The sequence below is a fragment of the Empidonax traillii genome, unplaced genomic scaffold (assembly GCF_003031625.1).
Source record: "Empidonax traillii isolate 1590-97213 ecotype Southwest subspecies unplaced genomic scaffold, ASM303162v1 scaffold305:size1471525, whole genome shotgun sequence".
In the NCBI taxonomy this organism is placed as follows: Eukaryota; Metazoa; Chordata; class Aves; order Passeriformes; family Tyrannidae; genus Empidonax; species Empidonax traillii.
Window position 1 is genome coordinate 885,776 of NW_020955498.1, and position 22,626 is coordinate 908,401.

Below are 22,626 nucleotides of genomic sequence, written 5' to 3' on the forward strand. Positions count from 1 at the left end.
TTGGATATTAGGAGGAAATTCTTTACAAGAGGGTAATCAGACATTGGAATGGGCTGCTCAGGGAAGTGGTGGATTCTCCGTCCCTGGAGGTTTTTAAGACTGGATGTGGCACTCAGTGCCATGGTCTAGTAACCATGGTGGTAGTGGATCAAGTGCTGGACTTGATGATCTCAGAGGTCTTTTCCAACCCTGCTGATTCTATGATTCTATGAATGGCAGAGAAATTAGATTTTTACTAGAAGAATAATAACCTTACTGAGATCATGAGTTTTAGAAGGAAGAGCAGAGAGGGATATCATTGCAAAAATTTTTTAGAATTCAGTTATTAAAATACGTTATATATAGGAAGAAAAATAAAATATGGAGTTTTTTTCCTTATTTGAAACAAAGATCCAAATAGTGAAAGATCCTGCTCTTCAGAAACGTCATCAGTTCTACTAATCACATAATTAGATTCATGATGGAACAAGCTCCAGATGGATGCACTCTTGCAGCCATAAGGAATCCAGTGAAAGCTACGTTACTGCATATAAATCCAAACAAAAATTGTTGAAGAATTTACACTTCTGCTGAAAATACACTTGCAATTCAGCATCTGCTAAGTCTTCAGTAGAAGGGAAAACTTTCCCTTGAAAAAGGCCAGACACCTTTCTCTTGAAAAAGACTGAACACTTTCTTCCTGCCAACAACTGAAAGGCCAATACTGGACAGTCACAGGCCACAGGCTGTCTGAAGCTCCACTGCTGGTTGTACACATTCCTGCTCTGCAGTGCTCCTCCACTATTGCAAATGCTTCTCACTGTATGTCCAGGGGCTGCTCTTTTACTTTAGCTTAAACCTTCATCTCACTACTTTTCAGCACCATGGCTTTAATCCATAATTGGTGCCGCCAGATTTCTTTTTCCAAGTGAATTTTCAAAATGTTCAAGAGAATGTACCAAGAAGACATCTAAGCATCTATCAAAGTTTTCTAAGAAGTGCACACATTCTGTGTGAAATCCTCATCCCATTAGTTAGTGAAACTTGTATTCAAACATAAAATGAAACCCACATAATTTATAAGGATTTCCTAAATAAAGTCAGGAAATGGAAAGTGATAGCACCTGGCTTGAATGAACTAAAAAAAACGCAGCCAGTAATGTACTCTGGTTATTAATACCTAAAAATTGAAAACCCCATATCTCTGTTCAATAAAAAAAAATAAAATACTGTTTTACTGTCTGCAGCTCAGAAGTTTACAAGCTATTTTAAAATTACCAAAGTTACTGGATCACCATAGAAACATTTTGTTCACTGGCTATTTTGAGATCTCGAGTCTTCGGAAGTGCATGCTAATACTGTGAAACTTTAAACTTGCTGCAACTTTGTCATACAAAGTTATCAACTCAGGAAAGCAAGCCAAACCAAACCAAACCAAGCAAGCAACACCACCTTCCTCCCTCCCCAGAAAAAGAATAAAAAAGCCCAGAGAAATGAGCAACACGGTCCCCACTCATACTTACACTCTTCTTGATTTTTTTCTTTCCTTCTGCAATGACCATCCAATGCAGCATCCTGGAATGAGAAAGGTCAGTACCATCTCCTCCATAGGTCCAGGTGACATACAAAAGGTGGTTGTAATATTCTGTGGAGGTAATTTCCGGTGCCACTGGTGCTGAAGGAAGAAGGCACGTGTGTTATAGACAGGGTCTAACACAGTCAAGCTCCAGTTGATTACCAAATCTAGTAATAAACTCTGGATCCTTCTTCAAAGGATACTGTTGTGAAGAGAATATCACAAAGTTAGCAGAAAAGTATTAGTAAAAGCTACTGCATCTGAGCTTTAGCTGAAAGATACGAAAGCTGTCAGTGAACCTGGGAGATAATCAGAACAAAAATACACTTCTTTTTGCAATCTTTCAGTTAAAAAAAAATCACAAAGCTACTGGCTGATACAAATGATTTTTTGAGTCAACATTTATAACTGGAATTCAAAATCAAGCTAAAAGCCTTACATTGTGTTATTGTACTGAAAAGAAACAATGAATTGGTACATTGAGTAATTGTGATAGCTTTTCCACAGGAAAAAATACCATCTTTTCACTGAGCTCACATCTTTCTAGAAGGAAAAGCCCAAAACCTGCAGTTTTACAAAGAACAACTTTTTGCATGAAAGGTATGGACCACCTTTGTTCCCAGGGTGAAAGTCCCACCACCACAGAGAGCAGCCACAGCTGGCTGCCATCTAAGCACCAAGTGTCCAACCTACAGGCACGTGGTGGCTACATTATTAGGTATAAGGTGAAACAGTTCTTGTCCACCCTCTTCCTCCCCACTCCCAGCTCCTGCCCAGTACTGTCCTCTATGCTGTGCAGCACAGACTGCCCCACTACAGGCTGTTTGATGGCTTGTTTTGTGCTTGTCCTTGGCTCCCTGTATAGCCCAAGAGCCATAGAATCATTTAGGGTGGAAAAGACCTTTAAGATTGAGTCCAGTCATTACCCAGCAGTGCAATGTCCATCCCTAAACCGTGTCCCTAAGCAACACACCCACATGTCTTTCAAATACCTACAGGGATTGTGACTCGACCACTTCCCCTAGTTGGGTCTCTCACCATCTGTGTCAGGATACACTCCACATACTTTGCTTTGCTTTATTTCCAGCAGACATTTGGGAAGTTGAAGTCCCTCTAAAGAATAAGGGTTGGCAACTAAGAGACTTCTCCCAGCAGCCTATAGAATCCTTGTCACGGAGCTCTGTCACTGAGCAGAGGAGTTCCCTACTTGGGCACACCTCCCATGGGGTTGCTCACTTCTGCTGCTGGTGCTGGCCTAAAAGCAGGGCAGTCCCTGCAGCTGGGTCCCTGGGGCACTGCGTGTTCCCACTGGAGCTCTGCCTGGGCAGCTGCACCTGCTGTGGTGGGTGCAGACCTTAGGGAGTCTGTGGCTTTCTGGCAGGTGGACACCATTACTCCCTGGTTGAATTTGGCACGGCTTCAGCACTCTCCCTGCATGCCCTTCTGCACAAGCTGCCACACCAACTGCTGTGCCATGTCCTGTTTTGCCTGCCCTGTTTGTGGCACTCCTGGTCACTGATGCTACCCGTATGTATGGGATGGCAGAAGAAAGAGAGCAAGCTCCAGAACAACTCATCTCCTCCTAAAATAGGTATTTAAGATGAGAGTTACCTCCTGGAGGTGTGTCCCCACTAACGGCAGAGGGAGCATAGTTGGTCAGCACACCTTGTTTGCCTAATTAGAAGCTGCAGGCCCCTAGTGAGGAGTTAATACTGAAAGGAAACCCAAAAGTGAAAGTCAGTGATGAGTAAAGATCTCAACCCCCTCTCAAAGTGATAGCAGTGGGACAACCTGGATAAAACAGAGAAATATATGAATCTCTATGCTTGGCAGATTCTTAGGCAGCAACATAAGGAAAAGGGTATGAACTGATTGGTCTTCCTCTGCACATGGCCCATGGAGTCCAGTGTGTTTCTGCAAAGGCAGGTCAGATGCAGCTGCCTCCCCACCACTAGAGTCCTGGAAGCCAGCACAGCCGCGGGTACCAGCAGCCGAGAGACGCAGGACAGCCTCGGAGCTCGGGTCTGTCTGAAGGGGCCACAAGATGTCACTGCTGCTTGCACGAAGGCTCCGACGACTTTGGCATTGAGATATTCGTCGGCAAACAGATTTACTCAAGTACTTGCTGAGGAAGGCAGCAAATACAATGCACGGGCAATTTAGAGCCATTTAGAAACGTTTAGTAGGATTATTCTCCCAAATTCATCATGAAGATGCTCTTTTATGCTGTTGAGAGGAAAAAGCCTAATTTATTTAAAGCAATGTTTCTTTTAACTTTTAGAGTTCCCAGTCCATCCCTTCACACAGATTCTGCATTCCTTACAATTTAAGGTAACAACTGGCATGAATATTACACACTAATAGTAATTTCCCCCTGTACCTTATTACTGATGACATGCTTTCCCTCTTAACATTCACACAAATGGTTGTTTTTGGTGTCTTACAACGAATGTCCAGCACGTGAAAAATGAGACCAAGGGCCAGGGCTTGTTTGACCCACTGCTCTAGCTCCATGGGCTACTGGGAGCTGAGTGGCACAGAGAGGCTGTAGGAAATTACATCCCACTGCTGACCTGGTCCAAAGTGACAGCTAAAAGCATCCACAGGCAGCAGATGGGGTGACAGTCACCAACATCGAGAGCCTGTCTTTCTCTCTCCTTTTGTTTCTCCAAAGATAAAAGCTTTCTCACTGTAAAAAGAAAATGCTGGTGGTCTAAAGAGCCCTTACTTATGATTGCTTTAAATCCAGCTGTTTACAGCAGGTGGCATTAAACTCATTAGTCACCACAGCAACACTGGCAGCAACACAATCTCTCCCTGAATTAAAATAACAGTGTTCAACTGCTGCTGCAGGAGCCTGAGAAAACAAATGCTGCTTCTGACAAGTCTCTTGGATCCCCCAAATCTCCCCTATGCTCCTGTGGATATCTGAGCAGTTATTGTGGGAGAGAGCTATATATCATCTGGTGTCTTGTAATACCCTTTTCATTCAAGTACTGCAGTTCAGTAAAGCCCCAGCCTCACTATAGACTCCATGCAAGCAGTGGGATCCTGCTTTAGAGAAATGGTTTGCTCTGAGCTTTCTACAAGGTGCGTTCCCAAACTCCCAGATGATCCTTCCACTTTGTTTTTAAAACTCAAGCTTATGTTCCAGGTGCAGAGGTTAGCTCTCCAGTTATACAGAGAAGAACTGACAGATGGTGTACTGTCAAGACTCTGTGAAAACTCCACTCCAGTATTTCAAAACTGAGGGCTTTTTGGTGTGGTTTGTTATTTTTTTTAATTCCTGGCAACCTGTGCAGGGGAGGTAGCACTTTCGGAATGATGCAGGAAGAGACCAAGTACTCCATAAAACCATCTGTTCCATCTCTGAAAAGAAAGAAGCTGAGGGTGATAAAGAACTCTGCAGTCTCTTGAAAACTTGAAGGAGTGAAAAGGCAGCACCTACTGGGAAAAAACATTCCAAACCTGCAGACATGACAAACTGGCATGCCAGGTTCTCAAAAGTTAGCCCGACAGCAGACCCTGGACAAAGTTGAAGAGATTGTAAATAATAGGGCAATCAGAAGATACGAGTGTGGTGACCATCTATTGATAAGAGCTTGTAATTTAACTAAATCAGCTTAGTTGCTGCTATTCAACATTTCCATCAATACTCTGGAAAAGCAGTGTTGATCAACCATGCAAGTAACGTGGCAAGTAGAGGATTTGGACAGTGCTGTCCTTCAAATTCTTGCCCCCTAAGCTGGGCCTGCTCAGACAAAATTTACTTCAAAGTGTCAGGTGCAAAGTTGAGGTTTTTTGGAAAATGGCATGCAGACAACATTTCCCAAACGATAAATTCTGTTAGAAGACACATAGTAGAAGTAAATCAACACAGATTTTCAGTGTTATGCTACAGCAAATGCAGTCATCTAAATACACAAATGGGAGAGCTTTGAATAGGGAGCTGATTTTGCCTCTCAGGGAGTATTCAGCAGGCTGGGATTATACTTCCAGTTTTTATGTACTTTCCTAAAGACAGTAAAAATTAGAAAGGCAGAGCAGGGAAAAAAAGTAACATGAGAAAACACCTTACAGTGAAAGCACCTGAAGAGTTCAATGAAAGCAATTTATTAACAGAAAAAAAAGTGAAGCTAAATTATGTATAGAGAGCAGAAAGAAAAGCTTTGTGTCTCTTCAATCAATAAGATAAAAGCGCAACAAGAATTTTGAACTGTATATTAAAATTAGAACAATTCAGATCAGAAACACAGGATGTAAACCTTTGATAATGAGAGAAATTAACTATCAATACAACTTTCTAGTTGGACATTTTCACTAAGGACCAGGTGACCTTTTTTAAGAGAGGTTTTGTCAATCATAAATGTATGACATTAAGAGATTCATCCATTTCTGGCTTTCTCTACATCTGCTAGCTAAAAAGTTGATCCATTTTTCATTTAACAGCAGTAGCAGTCCTTACTGTCATCATACAGAGATTCAGACTGATACTGATGACAGCTTATATTTTAGAAGAACCTTAATCTCCCTCATTTCTGCTGCAGGTTTCCAGAGACACAATACTGAAGTGAGTTGTCTCACTGGAATATTTCTACTCTAAAATGCTGAGCCTGGTACCCAAATCAGTTGGAAAAGACATTTCTTCCCTCATACAGCAACCAACCAGCTGGAAAATTGCTTCTTTACAGTGCTACAGAAAAGTTGATTGATGCCAAAGGACAATGAATATCCCTGGAGACCCTTTACGAGGCTATGGTGGGTGTCATGAGTTTCTGATACACTGGAAAAGTGCCAGAATTTGTCTGCAGTGTAGCTTAGGATCAGACATCTCAGCATGGGAAGGTTTCTGTTGGCTTCAGTGGAGCTACGACTTAACTCACTGATAACTTCTCTGTTGTGGGTCTGTCAGGCACAGGCACTGTATTAAATATAACTGCAAATGGCTCTTATTCAGTTACTGCCTCAGGTACATTCTTTTAGCCTCTCACAAACAGAAAATCTGGGACTAGGCTGGTATCTGCTTTGGAGTGAGTGGTTTGGGACATCATAGCCTGATTTTTCTCACCTATACTTCTGCGAACTGAACTAAACAGCAGCACATAAAAGCAAAATGATTCAGTGGGAAACTCTGGCTTGGACCTAACCAGCCTGGGTGCTAGGAACATGTGGCAAGGTGCTAACAGGACCTGTTTTATGCCAGTCCCTCAATGGCTGATCTGTAGGACATACTGAAGATTCAAACCCAAAGAATCTAACAAGAGATGCCAGAGTGGAAGATTGCCAACTGGAAGAGGGCAATCCATGTGGTTATATCAATTCACTGCAGCTGAGAATCCAGATTACGAAGGACTTGCCAGCAAATATACGGAAAAGTGTTTCATAATATTATAAACCCAAGAATTCAGGTTTACTTATTTACCTATTAACTTCTCCATGTGTTAAGCATATAGTGTGGTAAAAGATGAGCAGAACCACCGGCCCTCACCGGAGCCATGTGCATTCAGCTGATTGGAGGACTGGAACAGAGTAACCAAGCACTGTGCTTGGCACAGGAAAATTTTATATATATATTCATTCAAAGCAGCCCTCAGAGCCTTCCTTAAAAATAAAACAATAAAACAAAAATACCCAAACCCAAACAAAAACCATTTAGTCGATAAATATCCCAACTTGCAACTGTCTGTTGGTGAAGCACAACACCTAAGTCAGACTCTCTCTGTGCTTCTGTTCCCAGGAGCACTCCCACAGTTTTTTTCAGCTGGCTGCTTACCTGTTATGAAGCTGATGGTGGAACTGTCACAGCAGCTCAGCTCTGGGTCCCCCCAGGTCACCATGGTGACCCGGAAATTGTAATACCATGCAGGCAGCAGGTTGGCTATTCTCTGTAAAGAGACAAAAGATAAAGAGCAGCTGAGGAGAAAATTCACCAGCATGAGATATGACTTTTGAAATACAATGATATTTATAAATCTAGTGCCTACACTCATTTTACTGAGCTCCCATTTCTTACTTCAGTCAAAATCTTTGAAATTTGGCCTATTAAAAAACCTCTGCAGGGAGAGCAGACACAGTTTTGATGGCTCTGCTGCTCATCCACCTCACACACCTGGTGCCAGGTCCTACCTGCCATGGGAACCTCTCACTGATTTCCAGGGCAGAAGGCAAATTATTTAACTGGAATATGCAGGTTTTTCTATTTTGATTAAACAGATTTTGAGAATAATTGGAAGCCATGTTTTTGACTCAAATATTGTCATTTTAAAAGATGTCTTTTTTCCAATTTTCAAAGTGTGTTTCGCTTTCCATTATCATTTATTACAAATGAAATATGAATGAAACATAAATTACTTATGAGACATGAATTAGATATGCAAAAATAAATGAGATATAAATGAAGTATAAAATGCAATATATGTTATAATATCACATGCAATATTTAGGTTATTTTCAAACACTTCCATTTACATTACAAAACACTTAAAATATTTAATTTTTATGTTTAAATGAAAAGCCTTGTGATATTCTTAAAATTCAAAACAGAAGCAAATTGGAAATAATGAAAATTTTCAACAAAGTAAAAATAATTGCTATTTTTACAGATCTGTTGTTTGCAGTGGCCTTTTTTTTTTTTTTTCCAGTTACTACAAGACAGTGCAAATACAGAGTTTGTGATCTGTCTTTACGATTTTGGGGAAAGGTTGTATCCAAATTGGCACCGAAATCTTGAAGATGCTTGGACTTCTTCTGACATGCCCCTGATGTAATATTTAAAATACTAACATCACTTTGACAACTTTAAAGTAAGTTGCAGAGCACAAAATTAATGAAGCAACTAAACAGACTGAAAAGATAAATTCAGTTCTGAAGGTTTTCACCAACTTTTAGGACTTCAGGAAATAATATCTGATGATTCCAGCTGTTGGATTTTGATTCCCCTGCCTTCTGACTGTTCCAGAATACACCACTCACAGATATCAGTATATCATTGGGAAAATTTTGGGACATAGTGGGATTCTGGAGCACCACTAGATAACCCCCCAAAAAATTCACCAGTATCTACCTGTATGTTAAATACCATAACAGAGGAACAGGGAGACGTTCTTTTCCTAATTCAGGCTTACTCTCTAAAATTATTCTTTAAAAAATGCTCACTTTAGCTATGGTAATGCACTGTCAAATTTCAGACTGAAATCCAGACAAAGGCTTCCTTAAGCAGGATTTGCAACAGTAAGGGGCAACATCATCTCTTTTTCTAATGAACCACATTAACTCTGGATGATAGCTTTACTTCTCAGATGACCCAGATCACTCAGTTATTAATCTATTTGTGCTGAGTCATGATTACAAGATATTAATTACCCATTTGGCAAGTTATTTTTGTTTTTAATTTCCCTGGAGATTTATTGTCACATACCCAATTACAGCTAAGGCGCTATAGCCAAAATGACTCCACAAATAGTATTATGCAAATCAATTACAGTAAATCACTGTGGCTCTCACCAGCAGCAAAAGTTATTGCTGTCCTTTTTGCATACTCATAACTTTCTGAACAACTAATTTCAGCTAAAATTCCTTTATGTCTTGCACTACAGCAAAGTCTGAATAAAATCTGTTCACCTTCTCTAGGAAATAATGGAAAAGAGGAAGAAAATTTCACTTTATATCTGCAAACATGCCTGTGAATATATATGTATGGGTGTTCTTAGAGAGACCAGTGTACAACTGGTTAAAACCCTGGCATAAATCTTTTTAGCTCCAGAAACATGAAGGCTATTTTCACAAAAACATCTCTACATCTAAGCCTTCCAGGTGGCACACTGCAAGACTAGCCTACAAACCCCAAATCCACATTATTAATATTTATTATGTAGATAAGGCTTTGGACAACACTCCCCAAGGAGATAATGGAACTTTTAAAGCCTTGACTGACAAACTGACCCACAAACTGAACCTGCTTCTGGACTTGCTGAACAATAAAAAAAGAGGCTTATCTCCCACCTCGTCACTCTGCTTGAAATTTAGCATGGTTCAGCTGGAATTCCCTTACTTCAGGACAGAATATGCCTCTATCATACGGGCCATTTTCTCTGCTTTGCTTGGAAAAACTGTGCCAAGCTTAAAGGCATATATACATATTCATAAAAAAAGGCTGGGCAAAGAAGTGTCACAAGGTGCCAGGACCACACAAGGATGGAAAAGCAATAGTCAGTAATGGTCACTTTACCACAGAGGCAGTTAAGGAGATGGTTGCTGCTATTTCATAGTAGGTTGTCCACTCAGAGGTCATTGTTGATGGGTTGAAGTAAAACATTTCTACAACGTATTTCCTGAACACCCCAAGGTAAGGTCTGTTCCAGCTCAAAACCACAGCAGTAGGTCCCAAAGGGTAAAGTGTCAGATCCTTTATTCCAGTGGGTACTATAAACCAGAAATTATCATTAGTAATGTGTATGTGTTATAAGTTGCACTTTATTACAAAGCAATACCTTTTCTTAATCAAGTTCTACCTATTTCTGGTTTGCTCCTTACTTTAATTCCCTAGAGCTTCCTTGTCACAGTTGAGTATCATTTTTTAAGCATTTGTTCTCCAGTTTAAGACTACTTTTTCAGAAATTACTACAGACCACTTGACGGTGGGTGCCTAGCTTGAGATAAAGCACAGGGCTTGCATTTTCATAAATGAGAGTTTCATTCCACTTTGAAAATCAGGATGCTTAGGAGATATTTCAAGATGCTCAAAAACAAAAGCATCAAAAGCCATAACACCATAAGAAAGAATATTTTTTATCTCTAGCCCTCCTTCCCTGGGGAACCTAAAGGTTCTGTCATGTACTGCTATTCTTGCTTCACAGACGTTGACACTGAGAAAGAGGAGTCAAGTGATTTGAAAAATGTCTTAAGGGTCAACTTCTGCAACCTAAACTGGTCTGGAAAGCAATTATTCTTTACGACTTAACCAAGGCTACTTAAAAAAGTACTTTGCTATAATTTGCAAGGGTTGCAGAGCCCCAGCTATTGCACACTGGGTCAGAACCAAGACAAGCACCCGAATTGCTTCAACCCATGCTAACATGATTCCCTCTACCTTTATAAATCATTTACTATGCCTTTTCTTTGCTTTCTCTAAAGTGCTAATACTCACACAGTGGAAGTGAGCCTTAGGCTAAACATGGGGAGAATTGAGCAATTTTTAAAGTAGACTTTATTTTATTTGCCTTTCATTCATCATTAACCACCACTGATAATATCCCAGAACAATTTTTTTGCAGTTCTATTATTTTAATATCAAATTCAATATCCTTTTATGAAATGAAAACTCATACAACTCGTGTTAGTGCATAAAAACATCCCTTTATATGTTTAGAAACTGATTGCCTTTTTGAGTTTAGTAAGAAACTTTTATGGAAGTGAGTCCATACAAAAGGAGAGAAAATGAAGGAATTTACTTTGGGAATACAGGATTTTACTTTCTCAAATAAAAATAGAATTTTTTAACTACAGTGAGAAAGAAAATCAAAAGCATTTATAAAAATTGTCCAAAGACAGAAACTTTGGTTTCCAAGGGTGAAGACAGTTCTTTCCAGAGGGCACCCTCTGTATGATTCCTGGCCATAAGTTCTCTCTATTTAACCTTGGTAATAACATTTAAATGAGAAATATCTTCCCTCCACTGAAGGAGTATTTTCACCACCTCAGTAATGGACTGGGCAACACAAGGAAAATATTCTCAGTAAGTGTTCATTACACTTGAAATAACCAACATGACAATTTTTTACTCCCTCATGGGATCTAGGACTTTATGAATGTATTATACATATTTAAAAACAAACTCAAACAAACACTTTTCAAACAGTAGGTACAGGGATTACCAATGGAAAATGTAACGGGGTCAGAAGGTGGTCCAACCAATGGTCCTTTCCGTAAGTAGACCACAACTTGGTACTGGGCACCAGGAACAAGATTTTCAATGAGGCTGCTGCTTGAATTCACCTAATAGGAGGGGAACATATCAGATATGAAGTATTTACTTGGTTAATCAGAAGAATATTGATGAATATTGAGACCGTACTTGAAAGGCATGAAGCCAAACACGCTGGCATCAACAGCAAAAAATCTGTTCATTAAGTCAAAAATGGCAAAACCGTGAAAGTGGTCAGGACTGACTCAACAAGTAATCTGACTCAGAGAATCGCACTTGCCTGGCTGCGTAAGGTCAGCTATCGCACCGTAGACTCACTCTCTCCTGCTGCCAAAGTTTATTAAAATATTCAGGCTACATTGTTAATTTTCAGGTGATATTATTCAAGCTGGAGAATTTAGACCATGTGTTTTCAATTAAAGCCTGAGGCTTTTCATCCGTCATCAGATGCAGCAAGGTGAGCTGAAGGCAGCATTATTGGATAGCTGTCTTCTGAATGCATGTAGTAAGTGACTCCACAGTGAAATCAGAGAGGAATTATTCTCTGTCATTCTCCCCTCCACAGCATTAAAAAATGAGACTAAGGGGCATTGTGTTTTTGTTTACAGTTTTAACATCACCATTAAAATTTCTGCTGTGCCACACCAGGTTTCAGTCAGAGCTGGAGGCAGAATGCCTGACCAAGTAACTCCTGGTTTGATAAAATACGAAAAATCTTATCTCCTGAAGGCTCCACTAACAGCAAATGCACAGAACAGCTTTGAGGAAAAGCCTTCACACATCCCTTCTTGAGCTGCAGGCTGGTATTTCCTACCAATATTTTCTTCACAACCTTTCCAAAGTCTGTATCACAGCCACCTCTGCACTGGTGGTTTACTGCAAAGCACATGGATGTATCAGTGCCAGCACAGATTTAGTGAGGAACAGAATTTGTCTTCACCAGCTGCTTTGGAAAGCTAAATCACTTTTAAATCATGCACCAGAATGGAGAGAACTTTGCACTAAATTTTGCCCTTTTCAGCTCATCAAGAATTCCAACCAGCAGCTACAATAAGGTATATATATATATATAAAAAAAGGTAGAATTTGATAAAAAAAAATTTGTAGTGGCAGAAAGAAAACAGTAACTGTATTTAGACCTTTCTACTTACTGGCAATAAACACATATTTAATTTTAAAGATATCTTGTTTATTCATAGATTAGGTTTAGGTACTTGTTTTTCAGTTTGTAGATGAATCCTGTAGTAATTAGTTAAATCATGAATGTATATACTTGTGACCTGTGGTTTATAATCACCTACCATATTGTTTTGCTTCCCATTTAAATGACTAATGACTACACTTCTAATAAAGAACTTGAGATTACAAGCTCAAAACAATTCCTAAATTGTCATGAAAAGACACTTCCCAACCTTTAAGTTCACAGCTATTCTTGAAACAAAACTCAAAATTTTTGATAAAAATTAATTTTAAAAGACATTTTTAAGGGATACAGACTCATATTAATTCACTTGCAGCGCTAACCAGAAAGTTGAAGGAGATGAAGATTTATGGGCAGTGCTTGTGGTCTCCTTCCATTGTCATGGGTGAGCAGAGGGTGCAGCAGGGTAGCACTGCAGTCCTTTGCAGACTCCTCCATCACACATATTTAGGGAGCCAGACAGAAGTCATGGCACTGCTCAGAAAATGGCCTTATCAACGTCTTGGTAAGGTTACTGAGACCTGGGCTGAAACCTTTCTCACTGAAGCCACCTGCCACCAATCCATCATATAGACACAGAATCTGATGTGGGGTTGCCCTCATTAAGGGTTTCAAGTAACAGAAAACCGGCATGTTTTGGGGTTCAGGATTCTTGATGATTATAAACCTGTCCCATACAGCAGCAACAAAGAACTGCTGCCCATCCAAATCACAGGTGGTCTGAATTGCTATTTACTTCCCAGTGCTGACATCTTTTCCTATGGATGAAAAGAAAAGCTGACTTCTGATTCTCTCTAAACTTCCAGAAAGTTTACTGTCAGGCTCTGTATTCATATGTAGGATATCTAAGAAATAATCTATGCTAATTTTATTATAGTGATTCATGTGAGCACTCCACTCAATACAAACGGATTACAGTACATGCCCAAGTGTTATTATGGTATGGCCCCATTTTGCCTACTGCCACAAAAATGTCTCAAAGAGTACACCATAACTCAGAAGCTTGAAGAAAGAATTGGGCCCAGTCAGTACAACAGAAACCCAGTTTTAACAATACTATGGTGTATTGCACACTTCCAGTCCCAAATGCTGTGCTCTCCCGTACTCTTCAGCCCTGAGCCTGACAGAGCCCTGGGGCATGATGATTCCATACAGCAGGGTTGTGTGAAAATTTTCCCTGGGTTTGAAAAGGTTTCAGCTTCTGCTCCTTACCTCAGTGCAGTAGTGTTTCTCAAGCCTTTGACTTTCCTTTTGCTTCTGACAGGTCAGGGAGAGCACAGACACAATGGTGTTGTTGCCACCGCTTTCGTGTGATGCTGTCCAGGATGTCAGGGCAGTGGTGGAGCTTAGCACTGTCACAGTCACATGTTGGGGCTTCTCAGTGAGCTCCTCTATCCATTCACCTGTGGAACCTGGGACATGTCCCAAAAGCATACGTGAGCAAGCCACTCTAACCATTTGAGGCACATATGTTAAAACACCCTTCCTTCATGGAATTATTTATTGCTAGTGAGGGAGGCTGGACTGACACTTGTCCATCTCCACAGCCCTCAGGCAGTCAAGATGGAAGCTCCTGGGAAACAGTCTGTGGCTTGAGTTATTTTACCTGTAGCAGAGCAGATGACAAAAGAAACGTGATTGTCTGGAAATTCAGATTGCAGTATTCTCTATTGCTTACCAGAAACCACCCAGCAATATCAGATTTGCTCCAAGGGAATGTTTAAAAGCAGTGATAGCCAATAATGTACGGATCATTGACCAATATTGAAGGATAAGCACACAAAATGTTTCGCCTTTCCATATACTAACATATCCTCCAAGCATACTATTAAGCCTTGAAGCATGAAAATCAAGTTCACAGAGGTCATCACAGTGAAGAATCTCATTCTCCATTAGAATTTTTGAAGCACTCGCTAGACAACACAGCTTTATAGATAAAATAACAGTTTGGAAAATAACTTCAGCTAGAGTTGGTCAAAATATCAGATTTAATGAAAATAGTCAGTTTTTCTTGTCACTTTTAAGTGATGCCTGTGACAGGTCTCTCCTTGACATTCCTTCCTCCGTGCAATTCTAATGGCAATTTACATTTATCGATAAAATAAAACAAATGCCAGAGCAAGAATGTGGTGTAAGATCAGCCTGTAAGATTTGACAATCCATACTGCTATCCAGGTACAACGAAAGCCTTGTGTAAGCCAATACAAAGGATGATTCACTGACTGAATGCTACAATGAAGCTGTGGGCAAAATTTATTCATGGCAGCAGACCCACCCCCATGCAGGTAAAAAAGAGGAATTTGATCATTAGATTAGTCTCTGGAGCCAGTGGATGTACAGGGAGTTCTTACTACTCAGAAACTGTTTCAGCGTTGGCATTAAGGGAACAGAGATACTACATGTCATGACCAAGAGTTGTAGTCCCCACACAAAAGGCCTACTTTCTCATACTTATAAAGAGGAATGGAAAAGCAATTTCAATGTAAGTGTACTTTTGCACATTTCCAATTTGGCATTCTACCAGAAATACATAAAAAAAATCTACCTAAAATACTAAGGATCTTGCATTTAACAGAATAAATATGAAAACTGTCAAGAATTCTCATCTGGTTCTAAAAGCCTGCAAAACTAACAGACAAAACCCAGGACCCCAAATGTTCTCATGTGTTATATGTAAAATTGAAATATCATTAGATTCCTTTAACATCTTAATACTTGTACCCAATGAGATTCAAGTTCACCCTACACTTTGGATTAGTATATCCTCATTTCTCTCAGGTCTCTGTCCACAGGGAGTACACTTAATGGAGGACACTGAAATGCATATTGCTTGACCAAAATAAGTCACACCTTGTAAAATGGAATAATGTTTGACAGTAATAGCAATGCTACATATATGTATACTTTAATACTTTTCATACAAGGAAGCTGTCTAATAACTACTCCTAAAGAAAGCCAGAAAACAGTGAAATTATAACAGCAGAGACACTTTCTCTCATGTGCTGTTTTCTCTTTTTTTCTGTTTTTCAGTTACTGTTTCTTTCAACTATAAAGTTGTTAAAAAAATAGTAGTGATAGTGGAATTGTTTGGTGCAGTCAAGCATTATTATGAATTTAAGTCTAAATTGTTAGTATTTGTAAATGTTATGGGCTACCAAAGACACAATCTTTATTCCTAATGTAATTAAGTGCTTGAGTGTATTTCCTCTTAATATGAATTTTTCTGTCAGTTTTAGCTACTGTGTCTTATTGCAGCATTCATGATTTGGGGAGACACTGTCTTCCCACAGGTAAAACTGTGTAGTGCTGCAAGTATTCCCCTTTCTCATTGCATGGGCATTCCATAGAGTATATCTATTTCCTTTTGTAGAAAAAGGTACAAAGGTGACCACAGCCATTAGGAGGATAATGATCTGGATTCACCAACACCTGTCTCACTTGCTGATCTAATTGTCAGTCATGGTATTAGTTTACACAGTAGTGTGTTATTACTTTGTCTTTTACTAAATCACCAGTTAAGAACCTCTGGGATTCTACAGGGAAATAATAAATTAGTTTTATCCCTTTAAATTTAGCAGGCTGAACTACTTCATCTACTGTAATTTTCTCCATGTTCTCTCAGAGACCATGCTATTTCAGAGTTCAGTGTTTAATTGTGCAATTCCCACACTCTCATCCTGAGCTGCCCATCATCCCTAACCCAGCACATACAGCATGCTCCAAGAGTAGGGAAGTTAAATATTTCCAAGACTCTCTATAACCACCAATTATTTCTTGGAATTAAATCCTCATTTTGAAAGATGCAAAAGGGCTATTTTTTTCATTGAGCAACATCTGAACCCCAGGTATGGACTCCATCACATCACCTGCTTTCAGTTCTTAGGTCTGCCAAGATGACATGAAGAAGGCCCATCCAGACAGGATATAATATATAACATATTTGCATTATATTTCCTTCTCTGGCACCGGGAATTCCAGAAGACTAAACTCTTCTGATCCTTCAGCAGATGCCAAAGGTGCCACCGTGGTCAAACTCTACATTACAGTTATGCTGTTCTGGGAGAAAAAGATGGGATTGTTGAGATACTTACTGATGTAAAAGCTAAGTGTTTTCGCTGATTGACTTCCACGGACTTCACAAGAGCCAGAGGAGCTAAATGTTGTTACAGACAACTTATATTTCCCTGGTTCTTTCAGTTCAGCAACAAATTTATGAGTGTCCTCACTTACTGTCAAAAATTCCATTGAGTTCTCTAAAGCAGGAGGACAAAAAAAGCATGGATTAATTGAAATTTGAAAGGCTCCAGACACTAAGAAAATTATTTACATAATGCTAATGTTTTCTCTGCCATGAGGTTAAAAAGTATCAAAAAGGACTGGATTTACATTGGTAGTTATATTTTTTGACATCAGCACAAGAGTAAATAATGACAAATTTTGCAGTATAGGAGTAGAGTAACAACTCAGGCCAAATTTTCATTCTGTGGAAGGCATGATAAAATAGAGTTGCCATGACTGAGCTAGTGACAAACATCATACCATGAGAGAAAAGGAGTTTCCAATTTTCCACCTATCACATTCTTATTCTGAAACAAAAAAAGTATTTTCCCCCAGAATGGAAAGGCTTATGAAAACTGCCAGAAAATAAAATTCATTTGGATAAAATATACTTTAAAACAGATAATCCTCAATCAACATGGCAATTTTTTCATATCTCCATCTCTTAAAAAATCTCCCCACTTGTTACCACAGCCTCCCTTTGGCCTAAAGAATGTGTTTGGCAGCTGTAATCTGTGACAACTGCTGATCTGAATCGAGATTACCGTTTTTGCACATCCCCTCCAATCCAGCTCCCCCTGAGAACCTTTCTCAGTGACAGTCTATGGTATAATGTACCTTATCTCAAATTTCTATCAGCTCATTTCTCCTTCTTTGGAATTTACAAAAACCACAGCGTAAACAGTGAGATGGTATGTACAACAGCATGAATGTTGTTGTTTAACAAAAGAGAACTGCAAACTATGATTTACTTTTCCTGCCTTACTTTTATGATGTCCAGCCAGAACTAGATGCTATTCAATGCAAGAAACTTCTCAAGAAATACAAGGGATCTAACAAAGCCCTGTAAAGTACAGTACTAGATAATTAGCTAATTACTAGTTTGTAGAGACAATCCATCAATGGAATTGGAGACAATAGGTATGAGAAGGGTATAAGGCTCTGCTTTACCTTCCCTTTCAATGTTAATATGGAAACCATCAAATGCAGTAGGTGGCTTTGGGGGCAACCAGGTCAGCACCATTTGTACAGGAAGGAAGGGAGGGGGCTCTGGTGTGGGTCTTCCAGACTTGTTGGTATCATTTGCCTTGTAATCACTGGAAACTGCATTGACAAATTCCTCTTCGCCCTCTGATGACTCAGCTTCGTTAGACCACCAGAACGGCTGCGATGTGAGTTCGTACTCAGTGCTGTTAGAGCGGTAGTCCGACCAGGCTGCAGATGTGTTTGCTGCTGGAATTTCAGGTGGCTTGCCAGAAAAATGGCTAAGCTTTTCTTTCCTTATGATTTCTTGTGGTCCCATAAATGACTCTTCTGCAAAATTTCCGCTGTGCTCTTCCCAGTTGTTTCTGTTGATCGGTATAATCTGAACAGAAATGTTGCGAGGTGGGTAAGGAACTGAAAGAAAAGCAAGGGTTAGCCTTTTGTGTGTTGTATGCACCTTGAAGATGTGTTAATTCCCCAGACAAATAATATTTGCAAAAAAACAATGAGCTAGGGATACTTAGAAATAATTTGTTTTCATTAATATTCTCCCTTCTCTTACATATACATACACTTGGAGAAGATGTAATTCTAGGGGGATCAAGCTGAAGAATCACAATTCTTCAAGAAGAAAAGTAGATGTGAAGTCACAGTAAATCGTACTTCAGTGCTATTATAGCAACAAGGCTATCTGAGTGTGATATTTTAACAGTGGACCTTAATTTACTTCATTGTGTCTTCCAGGAAGGTCTTGATCATGGTAAAAAATACCCCAACAGAAATTAATTCAAAAATACATGCAAAACTAATATATGACATAGCTCATATTTTAAAAAAAATGACCTTCACATTGCCATAGGTCTTTTCATATGCTTTTAGCAGCCACCTTTTCACAAGCATTAAACATCAGTTTAAATTTTAATATTTGTGAAAGCTTGATCTTAAGATTTGGGTCTCCAGAAGACAAGATCCTGGCACGCAAAGAAGTTACTTCAACTTATGCCAGGAGGTGATCACACAGCGTTTTGTCTGCCTCACTGTAATGGCCTGTCTGCCTCTCCTTACACATAATAAGCGTGAGTAGCCTCTGCAAATAATTTTGACTGGCCCCTTTCATGCTGGCGCTTTACAGCACACTAATTTGTTCACTTTCCCTGTCCCAGCCACAACCACTAATACAAAACCACGTCCTATATTCTCATTGCAGTTTATGTGAAAAATGATGGGTGAGAGGGCATCAGGAAAGAAAAATGGGATCGTGTTGGTTGCATGTTTATGGTCCAATATCTCGATAACTATATTTAGGATGTTCAGGACAGAACTCAGCTGGCATCAGTTGGCTTTGTTCTATTCAGGGTAATGGACCAACACCAGTGTATTCATCTGGGGATTCGGCCTTTTGATTTTAACACTGATTCATTTCACTTTGGACCCTGAAAAATGTCTGTGGTCCAATAGATTTCCAGAAGAGTTTTGGGCACTGTCCCAGGACCAAATTAAGTTAGTTCTGGACCCTGAACAAATGCAATTTTCAGCCTTTGCCATATCGTTGTCTTGGAAATTAAAAGTTCATGCTTCAGGGCACAAACTGGCCACCAAGTGGGGCAACTATAACATTCTTCTCTGTGATCGAAAATTGCACAATGAGGAAGGCCTTCTCTAACAGTTTAGCTATGATTCACTGCACAAGGAGACAGGCCAATAGAGATAGATCAATAGTACTCTCAGTGCAGCTATTCCTGTGACTTAAAAATTAATTCCTAGCACAAGGCCTAGGATATCTCATGTGAAGCAGAATTTATTTTCTAAAAAGCAAGTTTTATAACAGAAACACTCACACAAAATTCCCTTTGCACTGTTTGTACACACAGACCTATGGAATAGCCACAGCATTCTCCTCCCAGGCTCCTGGCCTGGAGCAGCTCCCAGGACTGCTCCCACACAGACCCTCCTCTCTCTGTGGGGTCAATCCCCTACCCACAACAGGAAGAAAAGCTGCTATACAGAGTTGAAAGAAATGGTATGTAATAATTTTCTTCACCTGTTCTGTGCTGTTTGGGCTCGTGCTGGACCCCGCTGTATTCCACTAGCGTGCTCTTGTTGAAGGTTGCTTCTGATACCAACTGGAATGTGATGTTACTGTAGCATATACCTGGCAGCCAGTGATTGAAAACTGTTTTACCTTTAAAGAAATCTGCAGAAGGTTTAAAGACAAAAGAAGAAAAGAAAATAGAGGATAATGCAACAAACATTCACTTTCTGATAATGCAACTGCACATGCTGATCTGGCAGTGTTTCAAATGTTTAAACATTGCTCAGCCTGCTCTGAGACATGAAATTGTAACAATTTAATTTGCCAACACTTTTCCTGGATGTCAAAGCCACTTTGCTACCAAAAAAAAAAAAAAAAAAAAAAAAAAAAAAAAAAAAAAAAAAAAAAAAAAAAAAAAAAAAAAAAAAAAAAAAAAAAAAAAAAAAAAAAAAAAAAAAAAAAAAAAAAAAAAAAAAAAAAAAAAAAAAAAAGAGAGAGAGAGAGAGAAAGAAATAAAAAAAAAAGCCCAGCACAAGAAACATGAACTACTTTTTACAGGCAGGGGAACTGAATCTGGCAACCTGTTCCACATGACAATGAATATCTCAAAGAGCATCTGACACTTCCTGTAGACCTTTAACTGCTGCACGCAAAAGCCTCTTTGGTCTTTTGCTGACTGAGGCACAACGCCCGGGGTAGATGTTCAAAGGAGCATCCACATGCAACTGAGCACAGGCTGCAGGACTGAGGGCAGAGCTCACATCCACTGTCAGTACACGTGCCACCCAAAGAAAAGTCGCTTAGAGCTATTTGGTGACAGGAAGGAGTGTGCAAGCTGATTAGTGAATCTCTTAATTTAGGCTGACTTTTTTATTTATCAGCAGTTTTAGCATTATAGCCCCTGGAACCATCTATTAACTGTAGAAGATAAAAATTACTTCTGGTATCCCTTTTGTTCTCTGGAAAGAGGTCACCTATATTTTCTGCTATGATCCAGATTTACCCTTTCTAACTTTTGGCACTTCACAGCATTGAAAATGTGACTTCTAGACCCAATTGGAATTGAAGCAGAGACACCAAAATTTTTTGTCTGGAGGTGCCTATCTCCCTCTGCTGACTTTAAAGAGAGTTTACAGCCACCTGTTGTCTATTCTGAGAGCCTCAATTCAGTGTCTAAAATTCAATTCAGCACATACTGGATTGCTCAAAGGCCTTTTACTGACACTATGCAATGTTAAACCTTTGGGGTTTTAGGGCCCACAGAGCATGTGGTTCTTTCTCGCCTCTTTGGGTGCTTCCCATGGGACAGTCACAGTTACATCTCTCAGACAGCTGCTGTGCAGAAGATATACAGGCAAAAGGAAATTCAGTTATAAACAAGTGGAAAAAGAAAGCATTTAGGTGGTTAGATTCATTGCTGAAATTGTTTAGGCTGACTGTCTAGACTGTTAAATTGATTGCCTTTGATTCGATTATTTTAAGAAAATTGAAAGTTATACTATCCAGCATGGTTTATTAGCTCTAGGGACAAATACTGAATGCTACAGTGATATACAGCATATTAACACTGTGTCATTGTATGGTGATACAGAACTACCAGTTTTAAATCCTGTGCCAAGAATCAGGCATATTGAATGGGTTTCCCTGCTCTGTGGCACCCCAAAGCTTTCCTATCAGCTGTTTACCAGACAGGAAACCTTGGCCAGAGGGAAGAGACTGGGAACTTTTTTTAATGCTTTCAACTGACACAGAAATCCAAGGATTTCAATGAACATATCTAGAAAGCAAAAACGTATCAAATATGAGATTTGGGTTTCTTTCATTTTTCCTTTTATTTTGAATTGCAGGGAAGATGAAATAATGGAGATTTTTTTTTTTTCTTTTTTATGTTAATGTGCGTGTTAATTTGGAAGCATTAGAAATTGGGGATGCCTCCCCAGGTTGATTTCACACTGATTAAAAAAAAATCAGACCACCAAGTCTTCCTCTAAAATCCAAAAGAAAGGTCACATCACTAGAACCAGGATAGAAGCAAGTTTAAAAATCCCAAGTGAACTACCAGCTCAAATCAAAGACCCATTCCTTACTTCATGATATAAAAACTATTGTATAAAACATTACCAGAGATATAAATCCTTATAAACAACACATGTAAACACGACAGCCAAGACCACTGTTTAAAATATTTTTAGCAGAGTTAGCATTAAGTTTTGGTGGAATAGTTTTCTCCTACCTTTGTACAGCATTGTTCGGTAGTCTTTTCCTTCCCAATAGCTTATATTTACCCTGGTAAAAACATTGTACTTCTCTGGGTACTGAATTTCAAACAATACTCCTGTTTCTGGAGATGGTTTGTAATCGTAGATAGAAACATTGCTCACAGGAAGGGGTTCTAAAGGATATACAAACAAAAGGAAAAGAAAGGAGGAAAGGAGCAGATTAACAGGCAAACTGATATTCATCATACACAAACACCACCAATAAAATAAATGGTTTTGCTAGGTGGCACAGACCCTTTTAAATCTACCACAGGGCTTCACAGAGGTCTGTGGCAAAGCTACTTGGGGCACTGTCAAAGCCAGTATTTCTGTGTCCACCTTCCCCACAAAATAATTTATGTTCTTGACAATTATGCTTTAAGAGAAAAATTTCCA

The 22,626-nt window shown here is 39.4% G+C and overlaps 1 protein-coding gene across 3 annotated transcripts in view; it reads right to left on the bottom strand.

Annotated features, from left to right (window-relative positions):
* PTPRO (protein tyrosine phosphatase, receptor type O) overlaps nucleotides 1-22,626 on the bottom strand; it is a 156,838-nt gene that overhangs the window by 34,484 nt on the left and 99,728 nt on the right. For all 3 annotated transcript variants that reach the window (XM_027890984.1, XM_027890983.1, XM_027890985.1), the window contains exons 3-11: nucleotides 22,206-22,364; nucleotides 19,982-20,134; nucleotides 17,908-18,354; nucleotides 16,770-16,931; nucleotides 13,891-14,090; nucleotides 11,428-11,548; nucleotides 9,783-9,976; nucleotides 7,329-7,440; nucleotides 1,503-1,654 (exon numbers count right to left, since the gene is read on the bottom strand). In XM_027890984.1, the coding sequence (XP_027746785.1) occupies nucleotides 1,503-1,654; nucleotides 7,329-7,440; nucleotides 9,783-9,976; nucleotides 11,428-11,548; nucleotides 13,891-14,090; nucleotides 16,770-16,931; nucleotides 17,908-18,354; nucleotides 19,982-20,134; nucleotides 22,206-22,364 (1,700 nt within the window). The remainder of the gene's footprint in view (nucleotides 1-1,502; nucleotides 1,655-7,328; nucleotides 7,441-9,782; nucleotides 9,977-11,427; nucleotides 11,549-13,890; nucleotides 14,091-16,769; nucleotides 16,932-17,907; nucleotides 18,355-19,981; nucleotides 20,135-22,205; nucleotides 22,365-22,626) is intronic.